This window comes from Cuculus canorus, chromosome 3 (assembly GCF_017976375.1).
Source record: "Cuculus canorus isolate bCucCan1 chromosome 3, bCucCan1.pri, whole genome shotgun sequence".
Taxonomy (NCBI): domain Eukaryota; kingdom Metazoa; phylum Chordata; class Aves; order Cuculiformes; family Cuculidae; genus Cuculus; species Cuculus canorus.
In genome coordinates, this window is record NC_071403.1 from 14,908,259 (window position 1) to 14,936,243 (window position 27,985).

Genomic DNA, 27,985 nt, shown 5'->3' on the forward strand with positions numbered 1-27,985 from the left:
GGCTTTGGTAATTAACCTTTTGGTGCCGAGTCCCTTTGAGAGGTTTTAAACAATTTTTTACTTTTACCAGAAATTAAATGAGCAGCACTGCTGCACAGCTGCGCAAAATCATCCCTTAAAATTCTTCTGACTTATGGGGATGGAGGAGAAAATGACAAAAGACTTTGGCTGAAATCTCCCCTTCCTCCGGTACAGGTATGTTCATGGGATCGTCTTCTATGCCATTTACCACACAACCGTCAACTCATTTTCAAGGCTTTCCAGCCATGGGAGTTCCTGTGCCTGCAGCAACTGGGATGATGGGAAACATGATGGGACAATCGGTGCCAGTCATGGGACAGAGCACAGGTGTGATGGTAGGAATGGGAATGCCCAATGGATTTACTGGTGCTACACAAACTGGTGTGATGGGACTTCCTCAAAATGTCGTCGGACCTCAAGGTGGAATGGTGGGACAGATGGTCACGCCACAGAATAAGTATGGATTGCAGCAAACCCAACAAGCTCAATGGAACCTCTCTCAGGTAAAGACTTGCCTTTCCCAGGCAAGCGTTTTGGAAAAGGTCCTACTTTTCAGGTACAAAATGTTTGGCTCTAGGGGAAAAGTTGTGGGGTAGCCAGCGTACAGAGCTCGGGGCTGTGAGCTGCCCAGAGACACATGGAAAGAAAAAAATCTATTAATAACAAAATTAAAGCTTATTAATACATAAGCAGAGAATAAGTTCTGCCACAGTGGTCCAGACTTAGTTCTCTGTTTCTATAGCTACTCCTATCCTGGCACCTGAACCACCCAAGTAAAATTAAGCTTAGCTATAGCTGCACAATACTGATGTGTAAACACAGCCTTGTAACTAGAAGCAGAATTGAAGTGCCTGAGGGGAGCCATTAACAATTAATACTTTCATTTACAGGCTTCAGGATGTCAGTGGAATGTGTAGTGCTCTGCGCTCGGGCTCCTCCATTATTGATCTGGGGCATTTACATCCTGGTTTTTATTTCTTAAATGTGTTTAAAAGGTTTTCTAAAAGTGTTAGTGCATACTCAGTACTGGATGTCCATTGTCCGATGAAACGGCTTGAAAATCAGGTATTTAGGAGATTACTGGGAGGAGGGATACACATCTAAATGATTGCCTTGGAGTGTGGTGTGGATGCTGGCCACTGGTTTGTTTTTCATAATATTCTTTCAATGATAAGGACAATAGAACAATTCCATGCTGCCAACGCCAGTAATTCAGGAAAGGAACCTTAGTGACTTAGATTGGATTACATTAATTCTTACTGTTTTGCTCAGTCCTGTGGTGAACATTTATGAAGGTGAGCAGCGCTTTTACATGGATAAAACAGCCCCTTTTTGAAAACACAGGCTGTCATTCTGCTGCGAAAAGTATTTTTTACAAAGTGAGAATTTAAAACTGTCAAACCTATAAAGATCTGTGGCTGTGCTGTTAAGGGTCTTTTTTCAGGTATCTTAACTTAAAAAAGACCCATATCAGCTTTGAATTTAAAATCATGCTTCTAATCACATGAATATTAAGTTGGCCCATAGAACAAGCTCTTAACGGGTTTCTGCGCTCCTCACCCATCGTATACCATCAGCGTGCTGATAGCCCACGATCTGTAGGGGAGCTGCGATCTCATCTCTGGCTTCGGCCAACGGAGGAGAGCTTGCTGTCCTCGCCACAAGGGCCTGCCTTCGATATCTAGTCTGCTTCTTTAGAATTCTGATCGAGAAGGAGTTAACAGCTCGGGAAAGCGGGTTCTTATCACCTTTTTTTTTCATTTCCATGTCAGTGATGAGTTGCTTTTGCACATTTAGTAGTGGATTTGTTCGATTTTTGGATTAATAGTGGACAGGTATGGTTGGACCTGATGATCTCAAAGGTCTTTTCCAACCTGGCAGTTCTGTGATTCTGTACACACACAGGTGGAAGCACATGGTACTGAATTCTACCCTGAAATGTTAGGTTTGGATTTATTTAACAGGTTTTTTTTCACCAGCATTTCAGTTTCATTTTGCAGCCTATTATTGTTTGCTCACATTTACATGAAGTCAGTTTTTTACTCAATGCTGCCTCTAACTTGGATCTGATGTTGCTTATCCAACATCTCTATTAATTGATCCAAATGCTGCTCAGACTCATGAGGGGACACCTTTACTCTGTCTGTCCAGCTGTTTTTTTGCCTTGTCAATAAGCATTCATCTCTCAAAGAGGGTGAGGGAGAGAAACTTGAAGGATGTTTTACATTGAACACTGAAAATGACAGGGAAAGGATCAGATTTGTAGAAAGCACAAGTATTTTTGCACCATCCCTGAAGTGAATGTGCTGAACTTTGAACTCTTTTCCACCTTTAACTTGTTGTCTTTAATTTAATGTGAATGATTTCACTTTTTTTTTTTAAGCGATATCTTGAGTATATACGGTTACTTTTAGATAATACTCAGGTTTATAAATTCACCTCATTCTTTGTTGACTGCCACCTCAGTGACAACTTCTAGAAAAACTTGTGTATTCAAGATTTTGAGGTCTCCAAAGAAATATTGCTGGAACAAAACATCCACCTGGAGCTGCAAATGCAGACAAGGCTCTATGACTTGCTTTGCTGTTTCTTTACCACAGTTGCCACAATTTTCTTGGTTAGCTTTGAGACTTTAGAATCAAGCTCTCGCCAACAGAGCCACAGGAGATTCCCTCGCACTTTGTAAATTCACTAGTGGGGTGTTTATCCAGACCAGACATGAACACCCAGTGCTGCAGGAATCAGCTGGTGTGGAACTGTGATGGCTTGAGCAGAAACTGGTTCCCAAAACACTGCTGTCTTGAAAATGCTTGGAAACTTCTGTTGAGTCAGTTAAATGCTGGTTGTAGGGCAGCGCCCTTCAGTGGGATTGCTGAGCTGGAGGCACGGCTGGTTTGGGCTCGCAGTGCATCGGCACCGGCGCTAACTGGGCTGCTGTGTTTGCTTCACAGATGAATCAGCAAATGGCTGGAATGAATCTCAGCAGTTCCAGCAACGTGATGGGCTTTGGGCAGCCGCCCAGCACAGCGTCAGGATGGACTGGAAGCTCCTCTGGTCAGACTCTCAGCACGCAGCTGTGGAAATGAAAGTAGCGATAGGAGTCTCGCCCAGAAGAGCCACCTAACATTCCTTGTTCAGTGCATCTACTCTCGCTGTTCCTTCCATGTACATATTCTTTTTCTTTTTCCCCAGCTGTTCAGACTAAGAATATAACTGACTGACCGTGTTGTGGTCTATATTGATTTGATGTAGTGAAAAGCAGATCAAGAATACATTTACATGTCATTGGCAGCGTTTTCATACAATGCATATGATTTCATAGACCATATATTTAAGAAGATGCTTAACCACGTACTGATTTTTTTTCCCTCAAAATTCTAGATCAAATGTTTGCATATAAGGGACGTAGCTATCATGTTAGTAATATCCAAAACTATGAGCCCCGCCCCCCCCAAATTACCCAGTAATCCTGTAGAAGGTACTGTATGAACAAATGTTTAATCATATATAAATAGAATGTAAATGTATCACTGAGCAATGTTTTCTAGTGTATCAAACAAATTTCGTTTCATCATACATTTCACTGTGATGTCGTTATGGTGTGCGTAACAGGGAATCTAGTTATCGAAAGAAAGGTAAACCTGGATGTTACTGTAGTTCTACAAATCAATAAGTTTATTCTTTTAAAAATGAGCATTTGATCCGGTTGAGTTTCCTACGATAAAGTATCCGATCTGGCTCACGAGGCACGTATACAGTATTAATGCTGAGAACGAGCGGCACAATGTCTGTACAAGGCAACTCAATGTGAACAGATCTATTTTTCCTTGCAGAGATATCCAGGTTTATGACAGTGATTGTGTTTACATTTTATGGTGCCTCGTAATGATAAAATGTTATTTCCCTATATTAAAAGGATGAATCCAGAAATGATTGTGGGTGTTTATTTCGTTATTGTATGACCTAATTGACTGCTATTTCTTCAAGAAATCTACTTTTAATGAAGGAAAACATGTTCAGTTTGGAGGATCCATTTACGCAAATATCTAGATCAGTTCATGAGTTAAAATCGGTTCATAATTACACCATTAAGATGGATAAATACAAAAAGTATATACATAAATGATGATTCTGAAAATACTCCATCGCAACCATGTTTCTCTTTGATTCTTTTTACTATGTGGAAACAGCCTTAAAGCGAAGGTGTCAGTTTATGAAGACGAGAGCTCAGAAACGCATGCAAACAAGTTAGAACAAAGCACACCCACTGCATTTGCTTATGAGAGCATCTGACAACCTCCTTTTGTTTCCACAGCAGTCCATCAGGCAACTGTTTAAAGGTCTCGTGCAGAAGGATAGGCTGTTGTAACTGGCTGGATTTGAACACCTCCTGACACATCCATTGTGCTGTACTTCCTCTGTAACTGCGGCTCTGCGTCATACCTCAATATTGACTGTGTCCAGATGGTATTTGGGCTCATTAGCTAGATTTACTTTTTCTGTTCGTGTGTGCCATACAAGAACCTATAAAATAATGTTTGTGTTAGTACACTCGTCTCCAGAGATGGTACAAAAGTGTTGCAGTAAGTGGGGAAATCAGTACCTTTGTGCAGTTGTTTGCTTTTGGTTCCAGTTCCTCCACTGTTGTTATCTGTTTCAGGAAATCAGATTCTTGCATTCCTGGTTGAGAACCACGACGCTTGAATACGGCTTTTGGATGCGACAAAATCACTTGAAGACTCACAGCAAATCCTGGGGGTGGGGTGAAATGTTAGGAAAAACCTTTAGGCTTTACATTTCTGTGCAAGTTACACTTTACCATAGAAACGTCCCATGATCTTTTTAACAACATGTACACTTGTTTCTGCAGACAGACACTGTTTGGTAGGATTGTACATCCTACGTGGGTTTGGTTTGCCTTGAAGGTACAATCAGAATTTTTTAATTGCGCCATCTTTTCAACATGTTTAATCAATCTCGTCATGTAGAGAAATCTGCTTTTTGTCTGAAAAGCCAGGTGCTGCAAAGAGCTTGGACTGGCCTTCCTCTCTACCTCTAATTAAGAAATAAAACTAAATTTTAAGTAAAATAAAATGTATGGTATTTATACTGTACAAACACTTCTAGGTTTAAAGGTGCCAGTCAGAAAAAAAGCTTAGAATGTTACTTCTAACAGCTGTGGGGTTTTGAGATTTTCACCCTTCAGAGAGTTTTAATGTTGTTGCTGATGAAAGGCAAATCCTATTAACGCTCTGCCTTGCCCACCATGTAGCGCTTGTGGGCGGGTGGATGGCTTCGATGAGCAGTGATGTGCGGGGCTGCCTGCGGCTGATGTGGGCGTTGGGCTGCACAGCTGAGAGCTCTGTCAGTGCCGGTGCCTCTCTTTGCACCGCGTTCCCCTCACAACAAGCATTTGGTCTCACAAAACGAGATCGCAAACTGAGAAATCACAGGTTTGAACAAACTCGCCCTCTCATGGATCTCCAATTTGCCATTATTTCTAGAACTCCCCCGTTTCATTGAGCAAGGCTCAGTCACAGGTAGGCTTTTTTAAGTGTGACTCAACTCGACTGATAGATTTGTAAAGAGAAATTACGGTTGTAGCTCCTGATGCCTAATTGCCAAGCCTACCAACGAAACCCTTTTCCCGTCGGTTCAGTGTGTTTCCACTGTCCCTTTATGACAGAAATCGTAACAGTTTTAACATCTGTTTTGCAAAACTGCAAGAACATTTGATTCTAAAGACAGTATTAATTTTTTTTTTCAATTTAAAAACCAGTGTAACATTCTCTAATGGAACAGCAATCTGTTCACTTTTTTACTAGAATTACCTTGCTACTATGTTTTCCCTCAAGCAATCTGTGGCTTTTATGGGAGCCTTTTTAAGAGGAAAATGTAAGGAAGTAAATGCTACCTCACATGTAAAGAAGGCACTCTGAAACCACTTTCATTGTGCTCTTGCTTACAAGCACAGGAAGATACCAGAAGGCTACATATATATATATATTTAAGTAACGACTTGGATGCTGCACATGAAGACCATGGGCTGGATGTAAACTGAGGCCCCCAGTTCACTGATGGATACAGTTGCAGAAAATGTGTTTAACTTAATACAGTATATCCTGGCTAAGATAAGGTGTCTGGATAGAAAGGGCTTATCCACACCGTAGAGTCCTCTAATGAATAAAAGACTTCCTGGAGGTGTAAGAGTGTGAGACTGTAGCCTGTCCTCTCTCCATGGTTAAGCTCTGCAGCTCCTGCTCCGCAGGGTGCGCTGCCTGCTAGCAGCAGTGCTGGGATCCGGCTGCTCTCAGCTGCAGCTGCTGGGTTTAGGCAAGCGGTACCAGGGTTCTCCTGGGAGTTTGGACTTTTCTTCCCAGGTAGGGGTTTATCTCTGGCAGGCTACAGCTATTACTGCTTCCTACCTCTTGGAGCGTGGCTAGGAGGGAGCATGAGGTGGCTCCATCCCAGTGCTTTTGTAGCCAAATGTGATCATTTGTGAAGAGCTGAGGTTGAGGGTTTCAGCTCCCTGGGCATGAGACGGCTGCGGTGCACACAGCACTCTGCACCTTGGACCGTGACTGTAGACTTAACTCCTGATGAACAAATCGTCCTGGTTCAGCTCAGTACTTTTGGTCAGGGTTTTTGTTCTCCCCTTAAACAGATTAAACAATGTAAATTTTTGGTGCAACTGGGCTTCCCCTGTGGTTGATATTTTGGGCACACAAAAAATGCTTGCAGGGGAAGGCATTGTTGGAACCCTGATCAGCTTGTGAGCTGCTGTTTCTTTTTAAAAAGATTTAAGATTTAATTGTGAAGATTTAAGCTCATCATCCATGAAAGAGAAAATGAAGTAAACACCAAAATCAGTGAGTGTAGTGTCCTAGTTTTCAGAGTGTAGAAGGAATCCATTCTAAGCAGAAGAGGCAACAGATTTTCTGCTGCTTATCTTTGCATGTCTCAGCTTGGCTCCCTGGCCCCCGTAGCCCATACTTATCCATATGGTAATTTCTCCTAGGTTCTCCTGTTGCAAAGCTTGCTCCTCTGTTGAGAAAACTGGATTAAGTTCTGAGGATGGATTTCTCCCATGCACAGACATTGAGATGCGCCAAGCCCCCTGTGTGGAACATGTGTCCTTGCTATCACGCCACTGCAAACCGCTGCTAGGGGGCTATAAAAAAATCCCACGTTTTCAGGTATCAAATAAAAATTGCATTATTAAGCTGAATGTTGTATGTGGCAAGGACATGGCCTGCTGTGCACTGACTGGCGTTTCCTTGATCACTGGTCATGCAAGCTTTGGTTCTTAAAAGAATCTAATAAAGCAGCAACTTGGAAAAAAATTATTCAAGAAGACTTATCTTTAACTTCACAGGTTTTTACATTCTGTATTTCTCTAGATGGACTGGAGGGAAAACCATTTTCTAGTGACAACTTTCAGTTGACTTTTTGCCATAGACAGATCATTTTGGCATCAAAAGGAGAGGAGATGGCTCAGGTTATGAGGAGACTGGCACTACTTCAACTTCTATGCCAAATAGGGATTAATCTGGGATTACTGTCTCCTGTGTAGGATAACAGAACAGTGCTACATGCATACAATTCTTTTACTTGATTGTTATTCCTACAAGGTCATATTGAGCTTAAAATCACATGAAATGCCACAGGGTACTCTCGAAGCTGGAGTGTGAAGAGGTGTTTAGGTTTTATGTGTTTAATGCAAGACTGTAAATTCGATCTAATTGGCTGAAGAGGCACCAAGATAAGAATTAATTTGTTAGAGGACAAGATACCTGGGAGACATGGCAAAGATTACATCTGTGCTTCTTTCTATGGAAGCTATTCCTCTTAATTCGCACTTTGACTTGTGCTAGATCAATGGCTTCTGTTAAAAGGCAGAAACACTTTTCTCCATCCAGTTAGACTGAGATGGTCTTTAAAGATTTTGTTGCCGTGATTAATGCTTTTGCTTCCTGAATGCTCCAGGTAGGACAGTAGCTGAAAGCAAGCTGGAAACTGAGAGGGTTTCTCATTTCTGGAGTACATAAATGTTAATGGTTAGTGCTGATCTTAGAATCATTGAATGGTCTGGGTTGGAAGTGACACTAAAGCCCATCCAGTTCCAACCCCCCTGCCATGGGCAGGGACACCCTTCCACCAGCCAAGGCTGCTGAAGGCCCTATCCAACCTGGTTTTGAACAGCTCCAGGGATGGGGCAGCCACAACTTCCCTGGGCAACCCGTGCCAGTGCCTCACCACTCTTACTGGGAAGAATTTCCTGCTTATGTCTAGTCTAAATCTTCCCCTCTTATAGCCATTCCCCCTCTTCCTATCACTCCATGCCCTTGTAAAAAGTCCCTCCCCAGCTTTCTTGTAGCCCCTTCATAGGTACTGGAAGGTCGCTATAAGGTCTCCCTCAGAGCCTTCTCTTCTCCAGGTTCAACAACCCCAACTATCTCAGCCCGTCCTTATAGCAGAGGTGCTCCAACCCTTGGATCATCTTTGTAGCCCTTCTCTGGACCTGCTGCAACAGCTCCGCATCCTTCTTATGTTGAGGATTCCAAAACTGGACACAATACTCCAGGTGAAGTCTTGCAAGAGAGGAATAGAGGGGCAGAATCACCTCCCTCGACCTGCTGGCTATGCTTTTGATGCAGCCCAGCATACAGTTGGCCTTCTGGGCTGTGAGCACACATTGTTGGCTCATGTCAAGCTTCTCATCAATCGGATGTTGGAATGGATATACTGGTTTCTACACAGTTCAAGCTACTCCCTTGGGCTTGTTGAACACGCTCTGGTTGGGCATCGGCTTCCTTCAAGTTAGCTTCTCCCCATGACAAACTGAGTTGCAATAAAGTTGAGATGCTGAACAAGAGTATGTGTAGTTCAGAATAAAGGCATCAAGTGGCAGTTAATTCACCATGAATGAGGCTCTCCGTTTCTAACTCAACATTTAAAATAGCTGTTACCAGCTGGTCTGGGGTTTCTTTCACGTTTCTACCATAACCACTCAAATTTTTTGTTTTGGTTTGTACTCCTGACTTCCAGCAGTGGCTCTTTACGATTTAGACAAAATGTGCCATGTTTGCAGTGTTTTTCTCATGGAACTGTAAGAAAGGTAAGATGTACTAAAGATCTCGTAACTATAGCAAAATCCAAAAAAAAGGTGGTTGCTCAGGCCCTGCCAAGGAAGCTTGGAAAATGTGGATGAGCTCTGGGCCACAAGTCCAAAACCTGCTTGCCCAGTGATTCACAGGCACAGATCAATCTCTAGGACTGAAGCAGCTCCTGGAATGCTAATGTAAAGTATGCACAAGTTTTCCTTGACCAATCTTAACATTAGGAGAATCATGATCTAACTTACGGGTGGTCAAAATCTCTGGCACTGGGAACAAGCTAAAAGTAAATCAGTAACAGGATCACTTAATAAAGATTCTAAATCAGGTGTAACATAAACAGCACAGTGCCTACCTCGCAATCAATGGTCACTTTTTGCTTATAAGCACCCAATTCTCTCCCTTTCCTTCCGTGAGGGCAAGGAACTCTGTGTTAAACCCTAGAACCCATCTACAGTTATAACTGAGGCAGAACTTAGAAAACACCAGAACTAATTCATATGCTGTGTTGGCTGCCAAACAAGAAGCAACACAGAAAACAGCTCCTCTGCTTTCTGAATGTGCTTTAGCAATAGAGAATAGTGATGACAACCACAAAGTTTTCAAAGGAAATAACCCCTGTTTACTGAACTGATCTAACGTGACTGCCGTGTGCGAGTACACTTCAAAGCAGAATCAAGGGAAGCTGGCCAGCTAGGATGTTTGAGCTGATCCCAGTGAGACCAGCAGGACCCGTCTCCATTTGCTGTACATCTGAATCTGACCCTGTATCTTGACATCTAGAATAAGCAGTTTATGCACTTAAACACAAGAACGCACTTCCCCTGAACAGCCAGAAGTTAAACCAGTGGTCCCAAACCTTTTAAATAGTCATCCTTTCTGTACCCAGGCTCATGATCAAATTCTTTTCCCAATTGCCAGAAAACAGATGGTTTTGTAAACCAAAAAAGCCCCCTTGCCAGTGCCCTAGAAATCGGAACAGTAATTATAAGCAGTGACAGACTGCTGGGCAGTTTAATACATGCACAATTTTTTTGCATGGTAATATTTTCAGAAGAGATCCCTGATCTTCCTTATGTGCAGTGTAAGGTGTAAAGACCTCAGTTGTTGATATATGTGGTGCCAGTAGAAGGAGGAATGCCAGTGATGCACTGCAGAAGGGACTTCTGTCTGTTAGCAAGTCCTCCAAGACCCCAAGGGTGTGTTGGAGGACCAGGGGGTTGACTAGAGGGGAAAACTGAGTCCTAACGCACTGTACCTGGTCAGAACCTGTTCAGCTCTGAATTTACAGGTGTTGTTTGTGCCCTTCCATCCTATTCCTGAGGGGAATGAAGATGCAAACTTAACATAATTTTTTTACCAGCTTACACAGCATGCATTTCTGTCCTTGCTGAAATTAAAAATTTAATTTATTTCTTCAGTTATTTTTTGATAATTTAATAAAAGTTCCTCACAATGTCGTAACTCCTTGTGCGTGGATCTGCAATCACTTCCTATGCTCTCAACGCTTGCATCTTTGTCTCTCCAACCCTCCCTTCCATGACTCTGGTGAAAGCACAAGCAGATAATCTTCCTAATGGAGCTGCTCTTCGCTCATGGCAGCAACTGCAAAGTGTAAAAAACTTATGAACTTTCTATGTATCTTCATGTCTGCGTAAAGGCTTTTTGCTTCCAGCTAATGAATTATAAACCATGCTGTCATCTTTGTAATGCCCACACTTAATCACCTCTACAGCACAGCTATCAATGTGGCACGTGGACAACAGGCGGGTGATACGAGACAGCCAGCACAGCTTCACCAAGGGCACATCCTGCCTAACCAGCGTAGTGGCCTTCTATGATGAAGTGACCACATCAGTGGACAAAGGAAGAGCTGTGGGTGTCATCTATAAAGGCCTTTCACATAAGGGCCCACAACACCCTTCTCTCTAAATTGGAGAGATGCAGATTTGATGGGCAGAGTATTTGATGGATCAGGAATTGGTTGGATGGAGACATGCAGAGGATAGCGGTCAATGGCTCTATGTCCCAATGGAGACTGGTGACAAGTGCTGTTCGTCAGAGGTCCGTATTGGAACCAGTACTGTTTAATATCTTTATCATGCCATGGACAGTGGAACAGACTACACCAAGCTTAGTGGTGCAGTTCCCATGCCTGAGGGATGGGATACCATCCACAGGGACCTGGACAAGCTTGAGAAGTGGGCCCATGTGAACCTCATGATATTCAACAAAGCCAAACGCAAGGTCCTGCACCTGGGCCAGGGCCATTGATACAGGCTGGTGGATACAGGATGATGGGATTGAGAGCAGCCCTGCTGAGAAGGACTTGAGGGTGATGATAGATGAAAACTGGACATGAGCCAGCAATGTATGCTCGCAGCCCAGAAAGCCAATTGTACCCTGGGTTGCATCAAAGCATGGCCAGCAGATTGAAGGAGGTGATTCTGTCCCTCTACTCTTCTCTCATAAGACTCCACCTGGCATACTACATTCAGTTCTGGAGCCCTCAGCACAGGAAGGACGTGGACCTGTTGGAGCAGGTCCAGAGGAGAGCCAGAAAACTGATCGGTCAGATGGAACACCTCACCTACAAGGACAGGCTGAGAGAGTAGGAGTTGCTCAGCCCGGAGAAAAGAAGGCTCCAAAGAGACCTTACTGTGGCTTTTTGATTCTTAAAGAGGGCCTATGAGGAAGATGGGGACAAATGTTTTAGCAGGGCCTGCAGCATTAGGACAAGGGGTGATGGTTTTAAGCTAAAAGAGCGCAGATTCAAACTGGATATAAGTAAAAGACTGTTTACACTGAAAGTGGTGAAACACTGGAACAGGTTGCCTAGAGAGGTGGTAGATGTCCAATCCCTGGAAACATTCAAGGTCAGGTTGGACAGGGCACTGAGCAGCCTGATCTAGTGGAAGATGTCCCTGCTCACTGCCGAGGGGTCGGACTCAATGACCTTTGAGGATCCCTTCTAACCCAAACCACTCTATGACTATGCATCTATAAATTCACAGGCAGAGGCTGTTCAAATGCACAGATGCAGTCCTGAACAGGCTGCATGGATTTAGGGATTGACATACCTAGTTCTGCCCTGAGGAATGCCTCTACCTAGACACTCCAATATTTATTTTCATGCCAGGTAATACTACTCCCTCAAAATGCTTCTACAGTGCAAAAGAAAATAACCACCTGTTGATGTTTCTGTCCTTGAGGTGCTAACGACTATTAGTTCTCCTATTACACTTTTTAACCAACTGTACTGTAAATACTATACACATTTTTCATCAAATGTTTGAATCCACATAAAAATATTCTGTTGAAATGAGAAAGCACTGTCCTTTTCCCACTCCCTAAACATAAGGGTATTAGAAAATAGCTGGCTATTTCTACCCCATTCTTGCCCTGGTATCCCTACTTTTTCCCTTCCCTCTCTTTCCTGAATACAGAATATCCAAGTATCGTACCATTTGCTGGGAAACCAGCTGCTGGGAAACCAGCTGCTGCCACATAAAAAGTCAGATTTCTGCACAGTGGTGATTCATGTGACAGTCAGAATACATACAAACAGTTGTCTAAGCATGGACTAACAGCAAGACAGAGCTATGTGGTGTGCTAACTTCACAGCAGAAGATTGATTAGATCTACTTTGAAGCTTTTCTGACTTTATCTACTAGGCTATAGCTGTCAGTGATTTTTTTTCACCTAAGCCCAATGTTTCAAACCATATCCATCTACAGTTACCACCATCCTTCCAAATAACCAATAAAAAAAAATGAATAATTTCATGATAAAGTAACATTTTGCAACAGTAGGTCTCAGAAAGGTCTGCATTTAGATGGCCTAGTAGAGACTCTGATGACAACAAGAGGCAGAAGCTCCTTGCAGAAATTAATTGGATGAATTAGTTTACTAGTAACTTGTTTCAAACAAACAAGTTATTCAACATAAAAACCAAGTTGCCACATAAAATTAAAACCAAGAGAAAGTATGTTCAGTTATCACCGAGCAGCAACTTAATTAGATGAGACATGCGAGCTAAGACTTCTAGGATATTTAGTGCTGAAGGGCTATGTACAACAGCTGCACTTCAGAAAGTGCACTTACACAGATATCAGTTTCAGTCCCACTCCTAAAAAAATATAAGAATAGTTAATATGAGAAACATTCACATATCATGGAAGTTGGTGCTTACCTGCCATGTCAATTGCGAAGGGCCTGTCAGCTCTCCAGCCAGTGTACCAGCCAACGACTTTGCCATTTTCCACAACCGGACGCTCATACCGCCGTCCTCCAACCAGTCCCACAGGCCAAACTGACACTTTGCGGGTTGTGCGCATCTGCAAAAGGCAGGCACAGCGTGACTGCATGCACATTTTCCTGGTAGGCTCTTTTTGTAAGCGTTGGTGGAAAGCCTACACGTTAATCATCAAGACTAGGTATTCAAAAGCAATGCTAGCTTACAGACTTCAGCCCAACAGAGCTGAAGTTTTTGAAAGCTGCATGTGCCCACTCATTTTCTGCAATATCTCCAGTTCTCTAGCCCATAGACACCTCAATTCTTCTGAAAATATCCTATTCATATAACTTTTTATAACAAAAACTTTAAAACCCATGAAAAAACCAGTATTTGCTTTCTTGTTTGTTGGGGTTTTCAAAGATGTACTAGATCTTTTTTTATCTACAGGACTACAGCAGTCTTGCAGGAGAATTATTTCTATAGACTGCTTACATATCGTACAAGCCCTGTGAGAAAGCATATTATAATAATGATTAACAAACATACACTTTAATTAAGTCAAGTACAGTTAATTGGAGACTGGTAACAAATACACTGAGTGCAGGAAATTGTGAAGCACTGCATTTCCCTTACCTTCAACGTACTGGACTCATACTATAGATGCAAAGGCTCACAAAAAATTATTAAGTTTGAGCCAAGCCTTTTAACTTCTACATTTTCTATCGAAAAGCTCTACTAAGTTTCTGAGAAGGACAGTGACCAGGTCAGGCAGGATGCTGCTGCAAGTTTGCTGTTGGTAATGGGAGTTTTTCCCAATGGTTTAAAGTAATCAAGTGTAATTCTGGAAATGTGCTCCTCATCTGACCTTGAGGAACCTATAGATACTAAAAAGTCACTATCAAAAAGCATGCGTGACTGGGATTCGGTGAATTGAGTTCACTGGTCAGTAGACCATTCTCTTTGGTAGACAGGAGGTAACATGGCACAAACCTGATGCACTGCTCCCAGTGGGCAAATCACTGCCAGTCTGGTGTGAGAACTCGAGAAGATGAGTGCACAGACACAGCAGCTTGCACAATGTAACCACACTGACTCAAAAGCCACTGTTTTAATTACTGTGTTTAATTGTGGTCCTACTTAAGCAAGTATTAAACTATTTCAGTGTAACGTGGGCTTAATCCGATCAATTTTTAAAACACTGTCTTGAAAAAAATCTCTTGTCTTCTAAGTGTAGTTGAGGCCTATTCCTTAGGGAAAAGTTATCCCTTTCTCCTTCCAAGCACTCCTCTTAGAAAAAACAAACACAGTTTTACTTATTTGTAACTGCAGTCCCTATTCAATAGATTTTGAAGTAAAAGACAACCTTGGTTAAATATTAAACACTTCCCTCTCTTTCTGCGAAGGTGAAAGATTTATCATGCATATCATTTAGACTCCCAGGAGACGCACCAGAAAAAAACAAAGACATCACATCATTTCGCGTTTCTAAGCTAGACACGTTAGCAGATTCTTAGGAGTGCTTTCACATAGGGGAGGCATAAAATGCATATTTAAAAATCCACAAATAAGTATGTACTCACAGAAGAGAGGCAAGCACCTTCTTGCCCTCTGATTCTTTGGGTATCTAAAAATTTGCATAGCAAAATCATCCCACTTCCACCATAAGAACTGCTGCATAAGTCAGACCATCTCATTCAGCAGCAGCCCACGCTGTGAGAGAACAAGGTATGTGTGCATGTAGTTTGCAATACAGGGATTTCTCGTAATAAGGATTCTATCCAAACTGTTGACTATTTAATTTCCGGTGAGAGATTGCCATGAATCCCTCCACAGGTTATCGTTAAACATGATTGTAACTGCTCTCCCTGCTTAAGACTATTTTTCCCATTTCTCACACTCTTCCATTTATGAAATTGTGTATATTTTTCTAACACTATTTATATTAACATACAAACACATCAGACATGGACACAGGGCATCATGCTGTTGGGCTTGTCTACACAGCCAAGTTTCAAATAGGTTTCCAAGGGCACGATCAAGCCTCATACACCAAATGGTGCTACACCAGTGTTAACCACAGGACAAACACAGACACCCACTAATTTTTATGTTGCCATTAATACCTACTGGAGGGTATGGATACCCGGAAAAACTACCAGTATACTGACTTACGGCATTTTACGGCCCATGCCCTGCCTTTTCCCCAGTGAGTATTTGGGCACCTGTACTGCACAATGAGCCAGATCACACGAGACTTCTCAATTGGGTCAACAGCAGTCACAGCATTTATGCCAGCAGAACCAGACTGAGTTACAGTAATACTTTACCATACACAATACGTAGGAAAATATCATCAATGAAAAGTATTTTACTGACCTCATGAAGCCAGCATAAAATGACCAAAGAAGTTTTAATTATTACAATTTCAGGTCCATTTCAGCACCTGAGTTAAGTCAGTAAAGCCACCACACATCAGAAGGAAGTAAGCTCTCTATTTCATCCTTGGGTGATTATCTTTATTCTCATAGGTTACAGTTCTGAAGAATGAAATAAGCAGTTGTCAAGAATCCAGCAATCCCTTTAAGTACAAACTGAATGAGCACATCTAGACAGGTATTTATGCTAATTCTGAAAAACCTTACAGCCCCAGGATATGCTAGGCAGATGAAAGTAGGAATATTTCTTTTAATCGTCTGAGAATAGCATTACTGCATTTAACATATGGATGCGTTAAGGCTGCATTTATGTATGATGAGGAAGAAGCTATTATTTGGATTAAAAGGCCAGCTTGCATCTATAATTAGGTGCTGCTCATCACTGGGACACAAAAAGGTTATTCAAAAACATGTTAATTCTAAAAAGCTTTATTGTTGTGGGTCAAAGAACTGCGCAAATCCCATAACTTACAAGCAGCTTGCTAAATTATTCTTCTGTCTGTCATTTTAATATGTGATAGCACATGCTGTCTTAATACTCAGCATTTTAAGTCCTAGCAGCTAACAGGAATGGTATTCATCTCACTTACACTTAGGACTCCCGAGTTCAGCATCTGGACTATGGCTAATAAACAGAGATAGGAACATATTGGCATGCTTCATCCTGCCTTGCTTAGACAGCTATCTGAAGGTAGGATGAATCTCCCTCTGGAAATGCTCTGTCCTCTATTTTATTTTTTATTATTTGAAAGAGGGTTATGGGCATAGCAGGAGATGATGTAGTGGATAGGCAAAGTTCAAAAAAGGACTATGTAAGATGGCAGAACAAACCCAAATGAAGCAGGAGGGGACACAAGTGGGAAGGAGTGGGCAAGGAAATGATTGGAGAAAGAAGTAACAGCTGACCAAAGAAATTCTAGCGAGGGGATGGGCATTTAACAGTACATAGAATAGCAAGAGAAAAACCAGTAAAGATTAACAAGTGAAAATGCAGAAAATGTAACCAAGCAATAAAAGAGAGAGTGATAAAAGCGCTGCCAAAAATAGCATCTCATTAGTCAATCAAGAAAAACTGCCTAATAGAATGCTCTGAACTAATGGATAAGGAAGACACCAAACCAGTAACAAAAATATAAAAGCCCAAGGGGAACGAAGGAAAATGACAGACAGAAGGAAACACGGCCATACTTCCTACAGTGAAAAGGGTTCCAGGCTGGAACCACCATCCTAGTGTTTCTGCTGACTGGTGTTGACACATTTCTATGCGGGATTCAAAGCTCTCAGCAAATGCAAACTTGGCTGCCACACACAGTAAGGTTTTTTCCTGTCCCTGTTTGCTCCCACTTCAACCTCTGCGTAACTTATGATCTGTACTGGTCAGACTCTAGGTTATCATCCAGGCTCACCCCTCCTTCCCAGCAAGACTCAAGCAGATTTCTATGCAAAATTCTAAGTTACTGTTACCCAAGATGGATCTAGAGCTCCTTCCCTACAACTCTTCCACACAGGAAAATGTTAAGAGTTAAAGCACAGCACACAGCCAGGTTCCCTATCAGTTCTCAGACAGGCATCTTGCATTGCTCAAGTCATTTAAAGCCAAATTCTGCTTCAACAAAACTTACATGACTGCACTACAAGCCAGAGGGACAGCTCAGCTGCAACGAGGCTATGCCCATTTACTTAGGCATTAAATGGAGCTTTTGCCCCTGCTTATTGTTGCTTCAAATGAGATGCTGAGACAGAGGAAATCTGTGCCAGTAGTTTTTGCGGTTCAGGGACTGTGACGCTCAGCAGACAGTAATTTCAAAAATCAAGTCTGTTGTCAGTAAACTTGACTATAAAGGCTATATCTAAACAGGAAAATTTGTAGAAAGGGTGTACAAATGAAAAAAAAAAAGTCAACCATTGATCTAGTTTGCTCCGCAACCCTCACAGGTGACCTGATTTAGTGCTTCACAATACTATTAGAAAGGTTTTTTCCAAACATCCACCTTAAACCTCCTATGCCGATTTGTACTCAACCTACACTGCAGAGCAAGGATAGATTAATTCACCATTTCTCAAGCAACACTTTAAATATTTGATACAATGATTAATGCTTCTAAATTATAACAGCATCCTTGGACACAAATATCAATACTGCTTCCCTACAGGAGAAAACCAAACTGAATTTAACTAAAGGAGCTCGGAACCAATTTCTCTGAGTGGGGAAGACTTCCAGAACAGTTGCTGTTTGTCTTTCCTTTTTGCCCTTCTACTTAGTAATTCTTTTTCTTATCCTCCTCTCTATTATTCTACTAGGTTATGTTGACTGTACCTCTGAAGAGCTGTTGACCATGTGTAATTAATTTCACAGTAACAGTATTGGTTTCAAAGGTGAAAAAGGAAAGCTGTCCAAGTGCAGACACAGACAGGAACTGATAATTTGTAACCCAACGTCCTTAGCCTGGATGAACCTACTTCAAAAACCTTTTTTGATAGCTCAAAAATGAGGGAAAACAGTTATTTCATTGTTTCTCTACCAGACTTTCTAATCCCACCTCTTTAGCACAAGTATTACATGCCTACATGCAAGGAGAATGTCAGTGTGCATTTAAAATCTGTCATGTATTCCTGTATTATTTATATACTATAAAGGTATTTAATGGACTGCTAACTCATATTTAAATATTTTTATTATGAAGAAAACTAACAACAGGTAGTATTTAATTCCATTTAGACTCCTGAATGTCTTTTTTAAGACTATAGCAAAAATTCAGTTTTTCCAGACAGCTCCGAGACATACAATAAAAGACCTCCATGTTTTCAAAGATGAACAGATTCGCTTATGCTACTTTTACATCTTTTGCATAAATATAGCCATTAAAAATACAGTGTATAAAGATGAGGATAGTTATGTAAAAGTTACTGATGGAGCACTAAACCTTCTCTAATCAAAGCTGGAACAAACAGCAAATATTTAACTCTTCCATAATGTCTTTTCTGAGTTGCTCTCAAAATATTTTACAAAGACGATCACGGAAAAACTGAAGCCTGTATGACATGCAATACCTGCAAGTATTTCTGTTGTATGTCTAAATCCAGAAGATTTATTGGCGGGGGCGGGAGGGCTACAAACTCTTAAGAGCCAATAGAATATCTTCTACCTTCATACATACTTTGTGGGAGAATGAAGGGCAGAGGCATAAGAGAACATTTTCAGTCTGAATCACTCATGCAACTTGCCTCCTGCTCCACAGTATCACTATGGAAATGCCTCGCTGGACAGCCCTAGTCTTCAATGAGAAGGCCACGTTCATTAGCCAAGACAAAATATTTCTTGTTTTCCCTCTGTTCTTCATGAACCTTTGCTCTCATCTGGCTGATCTGAGGATGAGCCTACCTAGACAATTTAGGCCACTACATAAGCACCTTCAAAATATTAGAGAATTTTTATTTAATTTGATTTTTAAGTTACTCCTGCAATGAGCAATTCAGCTGACTGTGCTCCTCACTGATCAGATTCTTACCTTCTCTGTGTCTCCATCAGTCTTGAGTCACCTGTAAAGCCTACCTCAACTTCAGCAGAAGGGCTTTAGCTCTCTCTCCTCCTAACTCCTTTCCAGCTTCAACTCAACCATCACAGCCATGGCATTCCTGTGCTAGCAACAGCTAGAGAAAACTGAATTCTGGTCCGCAACTCAGTGGGCAACAGGGCTAACTACTAAGCTATTAAACAAAAGTTTGGGCATTTTTTCCTTTAGAAGTGACAACAGATGTTGTGATTTACTTTGAAATCCATGCAAGGCTGTATTCAGATTTCGCCATTTGGTGTGTGTTCCCCTTAGAAGACCTCATCTGAAAACCCCCAGCTTGCACTGAGACAGTGGGAAATGCCACACCGGCACACTGGGCACCTAGCAAACCTTGCTGCAGAATTTTAGATACAAGCATTTTAATTCCACGTACATTTCAGTTTAGGTGTCTGAGCACAACAGAAGTCAAGGGTACAGATACAATCTAAGCAGGAATCTCTAAAAGTCAATTTCTAAATGCAGCAAGCTCACAGGGATTACAATGTTTACTTACTCCTGTTCTTTGTACTCCTTAGGCAGCTCACCCCTCGACCTCAAAGGTTTCAGAGCAGCCTGCATAATCAACATTAGAGTCGACTTCTAACACCAGTTCCTCCAGCTTATATAGGTAACCATCCATACATTGACCAGGGAAGTGGGAGCCTTTGGCTAACTGAAATACAGAAAGGGCAGAGCAAATGACCACAATGTAGAAACACATGAAGTAAGTAAAGAGTTAAAGGAAGTGGAACTTAGCTATGTCTGTCTTCGGTTTCCACTGCATAGCCTGATCTTGTTTTTAAAATCTATGAAAGGGGAATGCCAGCTTTATCTAAAGTTTTTTTTCTGGAAGTCTAAGAAAATAAAACTGGCAGTTGCTAGGCACTGGTCACGATTTTACAATAACTTGCATTCAGAAATAAGATGAAGAACAAATGCAACAGAAACTATAACAGAATCACTCCAAAAAAGAAGAGTCCACAGTGAAAAACAGAAGTTATGATGATTCATGTAGAAACACCGGTAAAGCATATCAAATACAGTAGCTGGGATTTCAGGCCTCTCAGTGGCTTTGTTATGAACGCAGGCTGATGTTCAACTGATGAAAGATATTGTCAGAAAGCAGACTGTTGGTTTTGATGGCAAGGTGCAGATGGACACCTCCAGATGAACAGATCATGCCTGAACAGGAAAAATAAATTATTTTCAAGGTCTGGATCTCAAAAAAAAAAAAAAAAAAAGTGACAAAATACACTGGGCCAGGACCACGAGCATTAAACTAAAAGCATGATTTTTCACCTGACCATCATTACAATCCGAAGAGGAAAGAGTTGGGAATAACTTAAAGGCCACACCCCCACTCCTGGGAATATTTCTTCATCACTGCTGACCCTGCTTAGGATTGTAAAAAAATTCACAAGCTCTGAACCAACTGGAGCGAAGGTGAGCCTTCCTAAGGAAATGCTCAGCTGAGCTAATGCTGGGTACACTGCAGCAGCATAAAGACAGACCAGGCTTTCTACTCTGTCCCGTCCAACTTTGAGGACACAGCTTTGTCAGTTACAAACTAAGCTCTACACACACATGCTACCATATGTCTTACAAAATAATAACAATCATAAACAACATCAGAAGGTCTCAAATTTACTACAGATGATGACGTTTTCCAGCAGAATACTACTGTAAAGCTTGGGGGTAAGGGGGGCGATGTTCCCGACTTCCATGAAACACATTTTGCCTAGGTCTACTGGGCCCAGCTAACTCCATATAAAATGTAAGATACAGATTCTTATAAGTGCCAGACAGCAATACTTTGGACAGATTAGATTTTCCTCATCAAAAGCTCTCAGAAGTGTCCCATGGTATCTCATGTCGAAGCATGTTCCTTTTGATCATGCCATTATCGTTTATGCACCTCCACTCACAGTAAAGCCTTTGGTGATTTTGCTTTGTTAAAAGGGCTCCGCCTTCTGAAAAGGCGGAGGAAACCCACAGCAAGGAGCTCCTTTAAATGTAACTCTTCACTGGTGTGCAGTTCCCTGGCACACCTTCTGCTCCATAGTAATACTTTTCCAACATCTGAACAAAACACATCCCTAACGCCAATGCTTCTCTGATGTTAGTTTTACAGTCCTAACCAGCACTGTTTCCCACCCCTCCCACTCCTAAGCCCTCACTGTTGTTACTAAAACCAACTTCGACTCAAAAGAAAGCCATGACAAAGACTACAGACCTACGTAACCCAGCAAATGCACATTAACTGCTTGAGGGCAGATGCTAGCAGACATTTCTGCTGGCAGTTTGGGACCCACATGTCCCCAGGCCCATGTCAGTGACATATTGAAGGTCACCCAGCTAGCACAGCATGGTGGTAGGACCAGTATGCAGAGCGCCTGTCCATCCCTCTACATTTATCCTGCACTCTCCAGTGAGGAGACTACAGTTTATCAGACTTCCATTGGGATTATGCGACTGCAAGTCTGGAGAATTGTTCCTGGCAGGTTAACAAACTGAAAAAAACCTCCCTCCCAGGTATACTTACTGTCACTTTCATGACAGGAATTACTACCAGATTTCATCTGCACACGATGTGTTCTGAAGCTTTCTTTTCATGCTTGGAGAAGACGAGCATGGTTTACCCTCATAAATCAATCTTCCCAAAGGAGAGATTGGGATTTACTACAGAGCTGTCAAGGCAGAATCCATTAAGACAGAGAAGGTTTTTTAACAAGAAAAAAACATCCAAAACTCAAGTAGTGCCTTGACTGAAAACAAGACTACTGGCTCCCTCCAGATGCAACCTCCCACTCATTGCAAAGGCATATCTCGTTGGCAAAGCCTGCCAAGGGACTTCTGTTAACTATGCCAGGTCAACAAGGCTCACCCCAAGTTACTACTACCGGTGTCCCAGAGACCTTACATATAGCTTGTCAGTGACCCCAGAAGCAGTCACAGGATCTTGCAGTGGTAACTGAAGCAAAAGCTCCTTCTCTGCTTCTGTAACAGAGCTTTCCAACTACATTTCACAGGAAAAACACATGTGTTTGCCTGCGAATACAAGGCTCGGAATTAACACATCTTCCCAGCAGCTGAACCGTGGTGAAAGACAAGCCTTAGGACTGAGGAAGTGCTTGCTGGTTAGCAAAAGGAAAGCAGATTGCCCATTGTGATTGCAATTGTCAAGGTTAACCCTTTAGACAGATTTGTCCCCTTGCTTTCCTGTATTTCCTAGTTGATCAGAGAGGTAACTTGTCCATTTTTGTTTCATCATTCACAGCAATTAGAAGAATAATACAGGAAACGATAAAAGAATCGACCTGACTGGACCCCCTATCAGTAGCTGTGGGTCACTAAAGTGATGTGCCCGCCAATGTTAGAACCCCATCCCCACAAAAAAGGAGACATTCATCTCCAAATATCTTTTACCTCAAAATAGTCATTGCGGCAAAGTGTATTTTCTGTATCAATTTACAGACTCCCTCAGACTGAATCAGATCAATTTTATGTTCCTGAACAGAGGTGGACACTCCCATCACATTAAACGCAATACATGGAATTACTCTGCATTATAATGCACCAAGCACAGCCATGAGATTTTAAGAAAATCAATTACAACAAAGGTTTAGCCTCCAGGCAGAGGTCTTCAAATTAGCAGCTTCAACGGTGAATGCCAAACAGGGAAAGGAAGTAGGGCATCTCTGCTGAATGGGGACACTGCACCTGCCCACGCACTGGAAAGGGAAAGGGATGCATTATGAATCTAAATACAAATGAACACAAGCATTTCTAAAATAACTTGCCCTAGAGAATTTCAAGTGCTTGACATTTCTCTGCATGTATTCATTTTAACATATTGACTGTAAAGCATTCGAGGAAGCACAATGTTTCCAAACTGCAGAATATGGGTGCACACCACTAAACATTGTACTATCCACCAGCAAAATTCATGGACTGCTGTTTGCCTGAAGTCCTGTATGTTCCCTATCTGCTGCCAATCTACTTTTCAGTTTCTCTCCCTCGTTTTCCTGCCAAAGTTACTCTTCTAGCTGTCACAGAAGATGTACACGATCTTCCCTCTGCTGTTTTATGCACACTTATTAAACACCCCTCCTTCCTGCCAGGGGGAAACCAGAAAGAAGGCTGGACACTCTCTCCCCCCAGAGCTTGCCAGTTCCCACCAAAAAGGAACAAAGTGCTTCACCAACGGGCTGCAATAAAGAAAAAAAAACATCCCTTCACAAAAGAAACTCCTGAAAGGGTGTTCAGTCACTACACAAACGATTTGCTGCTTTTAAGAGCGAAAGGCTTCAAAAAGACTGGGCAACTCCACCCGAAGGCACGAGCTCTGAATTCATTCACTTGCACCAAGAGAAAGCAGTAAGGGACTCTGACTCCAATAAAAGTTTCCCCTAAGGGACACGGATGGAGCCTGGAAAAAAATAAACATCAAAGACCATGTTTCATCCCAGTTTTAACGAAAAGACACGATTCCTTATGCAAACCCTAAAGTTGCGTAGCTCAGCAGGAAAACGAGAAAACAGCAGTAAGAAGTTGCAAGGAGCATGGAAGGGAGGGACAGGAATGTCAGAGGCAGGAGATCGGGGGTCACACACGTCAGCACTGGGCAGGACGGGCAAGAGATGGGGTGACGCAAAGGGACAGGGACCAGGTTTGACCCATCTGTGCCTGGGTGCTGGGTGCTGGTAACCAAGCGTGCTGCAAGCCAGGATCATAGAATCATTAGGTTGGAAAAGACTTTAGAGATCATCAAGTCCAATCATGCCTGTTCACTACTAAATCATGTCTCCAAGCACCTCATCTACCTGCTTTTTAAACACCTCCACGGATGGTGACTCAGCCACCTTCCTGGGCAGCCTCTGCCAGTGCTTGAGAACCCTTTCTGTGAAGAAATTTTTCCTAATGTCCAATCTAAACTTCCCCTGGCACAGCTTGAGGCCACTCCCTCTCGTACTATCACCTGTCACTTGGGAGAAGAGACCAACGCCCACCTCTCTGCAACCTCCTTTCAGGCAGTTGTAGAGAGCAATAAGGTCTCCCCTCAGCCTCCTCTTCTCCAGGCTAAACAACCCCAGCTCTCTCAGCCACTCCTCATAAGGCTTGTTCTCCAGCCCCTTCACCAGCTTCGTACTCTTCTCTGGACACACTCCAGAACCTCAATGTCATTCCTGTAGTGAGGGACCCAAACTCAACACAGCAGTCAAGGTGCAGCCTCACCAATGCATAGGACAGGGACAGAACCACTTCCCTGGTCCAGGCGTAGCCCTGAGGGAAGGGACAGGACGGGATGGGCACAAGGGGCGGTGGGAATGGTGGGTGCAGGATGGGGGGGTGAGAAAGGTGCCTGAGGAGGTGCGAGGGGGGAAACGGGTGCCTGATGGGAGTCAAAGCGGGCAACAGGGGGCACCTGAGGGCGAGTGAAGTGGGAAACGATGGGCACCTGAGGGTAGGCGAAGCCAGCAATGACAAGCACCTGAGAGGGTTGGGGAGCAAGTGAGAAACAGTGGGAGCCTTCAGGGAGGCAAGAAGGGCACCTGAGGAGGTGCGAGGAGGAAAATGGGTGTCTGACGGGAGTCAAAGCGGGCAACAGCAGGCGCCTGAGGGAGGGCAAGGAGGCCACCCAAGGGGAGCGAGGCAGAAACAGGGGCACCTGAGGCAAGAAGTGATGGGTGCTTGAGGGGGGTTGGAGTGGGAAATGATGAGCACCCAAAGAAGGGCAAGGTAGGTGTCTGAGGGGGAGGCAAAATGGGATGAGGGGAGGTGAAATGGATGAGGGGGAGGCGAGTTGGGCGATGGAGGGCAGCTGGGGGGGGGCAAAGCGGGTGCCTGAAGGAGGGCAACGATGGTGCCTGAGGGGAGTCAAAACAGCCGGTGCTCAATGGGAGGCAAAGTGGGATGAGGGAAGGCAAAGCAGGCAATGGAGGGCACCTGAGATGGGTCCAGGTGGAAATCAGCAGGCGCCTGAGGTGAGGTGGAGCCGGAGATGGCGGGCACTCGAGGAGGGTGCCTGAGCGGGTGAGGGGAAGCAGGAACCTCGAGGGGAAGAGAAGAGACGAGGGCGCCTGAAGGAGGGCGACACTGGTGTCCAAGGGGAAGTGGGAAAAGGCAGGTGCAGGATGAGGGGCGAAGGCCGCCTGAGGAGGGGCGAGGAGGGAAATGGGTGCCTGACGGGAGGCACTGGTGGGTGCCTGAGGGAGGGCGAGAAGGGTGTCTGTGGAGAGAAATGATAGGTGCCTGGGGGGGGGACAAGCGGGAAATGATGGGCACCTGATGGAGAGCTAAGAGAGTGTCTGAGGGGAGGAAAAGCGGGATGAAAGGAGGCGAAGCGGGCAATGGAGGGTGCCTGAGGGGGTTGAAGCGGGAGCTTGAAGGAGGGCAACAACGGTGCCCGACGGGGTCGAAACAGAAAACAGCGGGCGCTCGACGGGAGATGAGACGGGATGAGGGGAGACGAAGCGGACAGCCCCGGGGAGGCTCGGAGCGGGCGAGGCGGGATCAGAGAAGGCGAAGCGGGAAAAAGCGAACGCCTGGAGGGGAGAGGGGGTTGGCGGGAACCGCGGGCGCCACGTGGGGAAAGGGAGCAGCGGGCGCTGGAGGAGAGGTGGGCGAGGGCGAGAACGTGAAGGAGGGCGAGGGGAGGCGGGAACCGCGGGGACTCGAAGGGAGAGCGAGGCGGGCGCCCCAGCAGAGGGAGGAGCGCGGCCGCGGGGAGCCCCGCACGCACCTCGTGGAAGAGCTCCAGGCTGTAGGTGTTGTCGTCGTCGGCAAAGAAGAGCACGCCGGGCTGCGGGGGCGGCAGGTGCTGGTGCCGCTGCCTCAGCCAGGCCAGCCCGGCGTTGCGCTGCTCGGTAGCTCGGGGCAGCCCGGGCCGTTTGTAGCGCCGCGGGGTGGGGACGTGCAGGTGAGTGCAGGGCAGCCCGGCGCCCGCCACGAAGCGGCTCACCAGCTCGCTGCGGGACGCCGCGTCCTCCACCAGGATCCAGTGGAGCCGCGCCACCTGCCGGAAGGTGTTGGCCAGGCGGGTGAGCTCGGCCTTCTGCACGGGGCGGCTGTAGGTGGGCGTGATGGCGTAGATGGGGGGGGGCGACGGCGGGGGGGGCGCGCGGGGCCGCGCTCGGGGGGCGCCCCCCCCATTGCCCGGGGCGGCGGCGGGCGGCGGCGCGCGCGCCGTGTCGCTGTCCAGGACCACGATGACCACGAGCGCCCAGGGCAGCAGCAGCAGCAGCACGCGGCTCAGCGGCAGCGACTTCATCGCTCAAGTGCCGGGGAGTGTGGGGGGGGGTTGTCCCAGCCCCTTCAGCGCCGCCCCATGGACGGCAGCAAGCGGGGTGGCCGCCCTGCCGCCTCCTCCTCCTCGTCGGCTTCTTCCTCCTCCTCGTTCCTCTCCCTCGGCATCGCCGCGGGGCTCTAGGGAAAACGTCCTACCCCATCGCTTTCCCGGGCGGCTCTGGAGGAGGGAGGGAGGGAGGCGGGAGGAGGGGTCCCCGCGGGTCCCGCCACGCCCCGCCCCGGCTCCGCGAGGGGGCGGCTCCTGCCGGGCGCGGGGGAGCGCTGACTCGCGGTAACGGGGCGAGCTGTCGCCCCCGGCACCGGAGGGAGGGCTCCCTTTCATACCAGGCTGAGCTCTCGCCCCTGGTACCGGAGTCAGTGGTCGCCCCTCGAACTGGAGGGAGCGCTCCTCTTCGGCACCAGAGTGGGCGCTCCCCCTTGCACCGGTGTGAGCGCTCGCCCCTCGAGCTAGAGCGAGCGCTCCCCTTCGGTACCGGAGCGATCACCCCTCGCACCGGAATGAGCTCTCGCCCCCTTGTGCCGGAGAGGGCGCTCCCCCTCGGTACCGGAGTGAGCGAAATCCCCTCGCACCGCAGTGATCGCTCCTCTTCGGTACCGGAGGGAACTCTCTCCCCTTGAACCGGAGTGGGTGCCACCCCCCCGCACCGGAGGGAGCTCTCGCCCCTCGAGCCGAAGTGATCGCTCCCCTTCGGTACGTAGTTGCGCTCTCGCCCCTCGAGTCAGAGTGAGCTGTCTCCCCTTGTACCGGAGTGGGCGCTTCCCCTTGCACCGGGCTGAGCTGTCTCCCCTTGTATCGGTGTGAGCTTTCTGCTCTTGGACCGGAGTGAGCTTTTGCCCTTCGCCCTGGAATGAGCGCTCACCTCTTGGACCGGAGCTTCCTCCCCTCGGTACCGCCGTGCAGCCGCTCGCTTCGTTTCTTGTCCTTTTTACTGGAGGGATGTTTTCGCGCTCCGCAGCAGTCAGAAGCTGCGAGCGAGGCGGTCGCTCTGCGCAGTTGCCCTCACTTTCCGTCGGGATTTGCCCCCCAAAAGGCCGCGGTACCGCACGCAGCCCCCGTGTGCCTTCACCGCGTTGTTCCCGAGCTTCTTCCGTGCCGCTTCCCAGCGTATCGGAAGGGTTTGAGAGTTCCTTTTTAAAACGCGTTATTTTATGAGTATTTTGTCATAATCCGCTTGTCTTTCTCTTGAGAAAAAGACACTCATCAGGTGCCACTACACACATGAAACGCACGTTCTAAAACATCTCGCAAATCCTTTCCTGCGGGGGAAGTTTCTGATGCATTTTTCACCGCTCCCTGCTGTCATAACTGAACGC

The 27,985-nt window shown here is 45.1% G+C and overlaps 2 protein-coding genes and 1 long non-coding RNA gene across 8 annotated transcripts in view; 2 read left to right on the forward strand and 1 right to left on the reverse strand.

Moving 5' to 3' along the window:
* SMAP1 (small ArfGAP 1) overlaps positions 1 to 3,951 on the forward strand; it is a 105,073-nt gene extending 101,122 nt beyond the window's left edge. For all 5 annotated transcript variants that reach the window (XM_054061011.1, XM_054061012.1, XM_054061014.1 and 2 more), the window contains 2 exons: positions 196 to 524; positions 2,973 to 3,951. In XM_054061011.1, the coding sequence (XP_053916986.1) occupies positions 196 to 524; positions 2,973 to 3,107 (464 nt within the window). In that variant the 3' untranslated portion in view covers positions 3,108 to 3,951. The remainder of the gene's footprint in view (positions 1 to 195; positions 525 to 2,972) is intronic.
* A 142-nt stretch (positions 3,952 to 4,093) lies between these two features.
* Positions 4,094 to 27,673, reverse strand: B3GAT2 (beta-1,3-glucuronyltransferase 2). 2 transcript variants are annotated; one of them, XM_054061018.1, is made up of 4 exons: positions 27,532 to 27,673; positions 13,330 to 13,474; positions 4,625 to 4,773; positions 4,094 to 4,545 (listed from the first exon to the last, which is right to left on the reverse strand). In XM_054061018.1, the coding sequence occupies exons 2-4, from the start codon at positions 13,472 to 13,474 to the stop codon at positions 4,459 to 4,461; spliced, it is 381 nt and encodes a 126-aa protein (XP_053916993.1). In that variant the 5' UTR covers positions 27,532 to 27,673; the 3' UTR covers positions 4,094 to 4,458. The 2 variants fall into 2 exon arrangements, with proteins under 2 accessions (XP_053916993.1, XP_053916992.1); XM_054061017.1 differs by lacking the exon at positions 27,532 to 27,673 and adding an exon at positions 26,106 to 26,833.
* Positions 26,978 to 27,985, forward strand: part of LOC128851601 (uncharacterized) — a 32,480-nt gene continuing 31,472 nt past the window's right edge. Inside the window, exon 1 of the long non-coding RNA XR_008448935.1 lies at positions 26,978 to 27,362. This is a non-coding gene — a long non-coding RNA (uncharacterized LOC128851601). The remainder of the gene's footprint in view (positions 27,363 to 27,985) is intronic.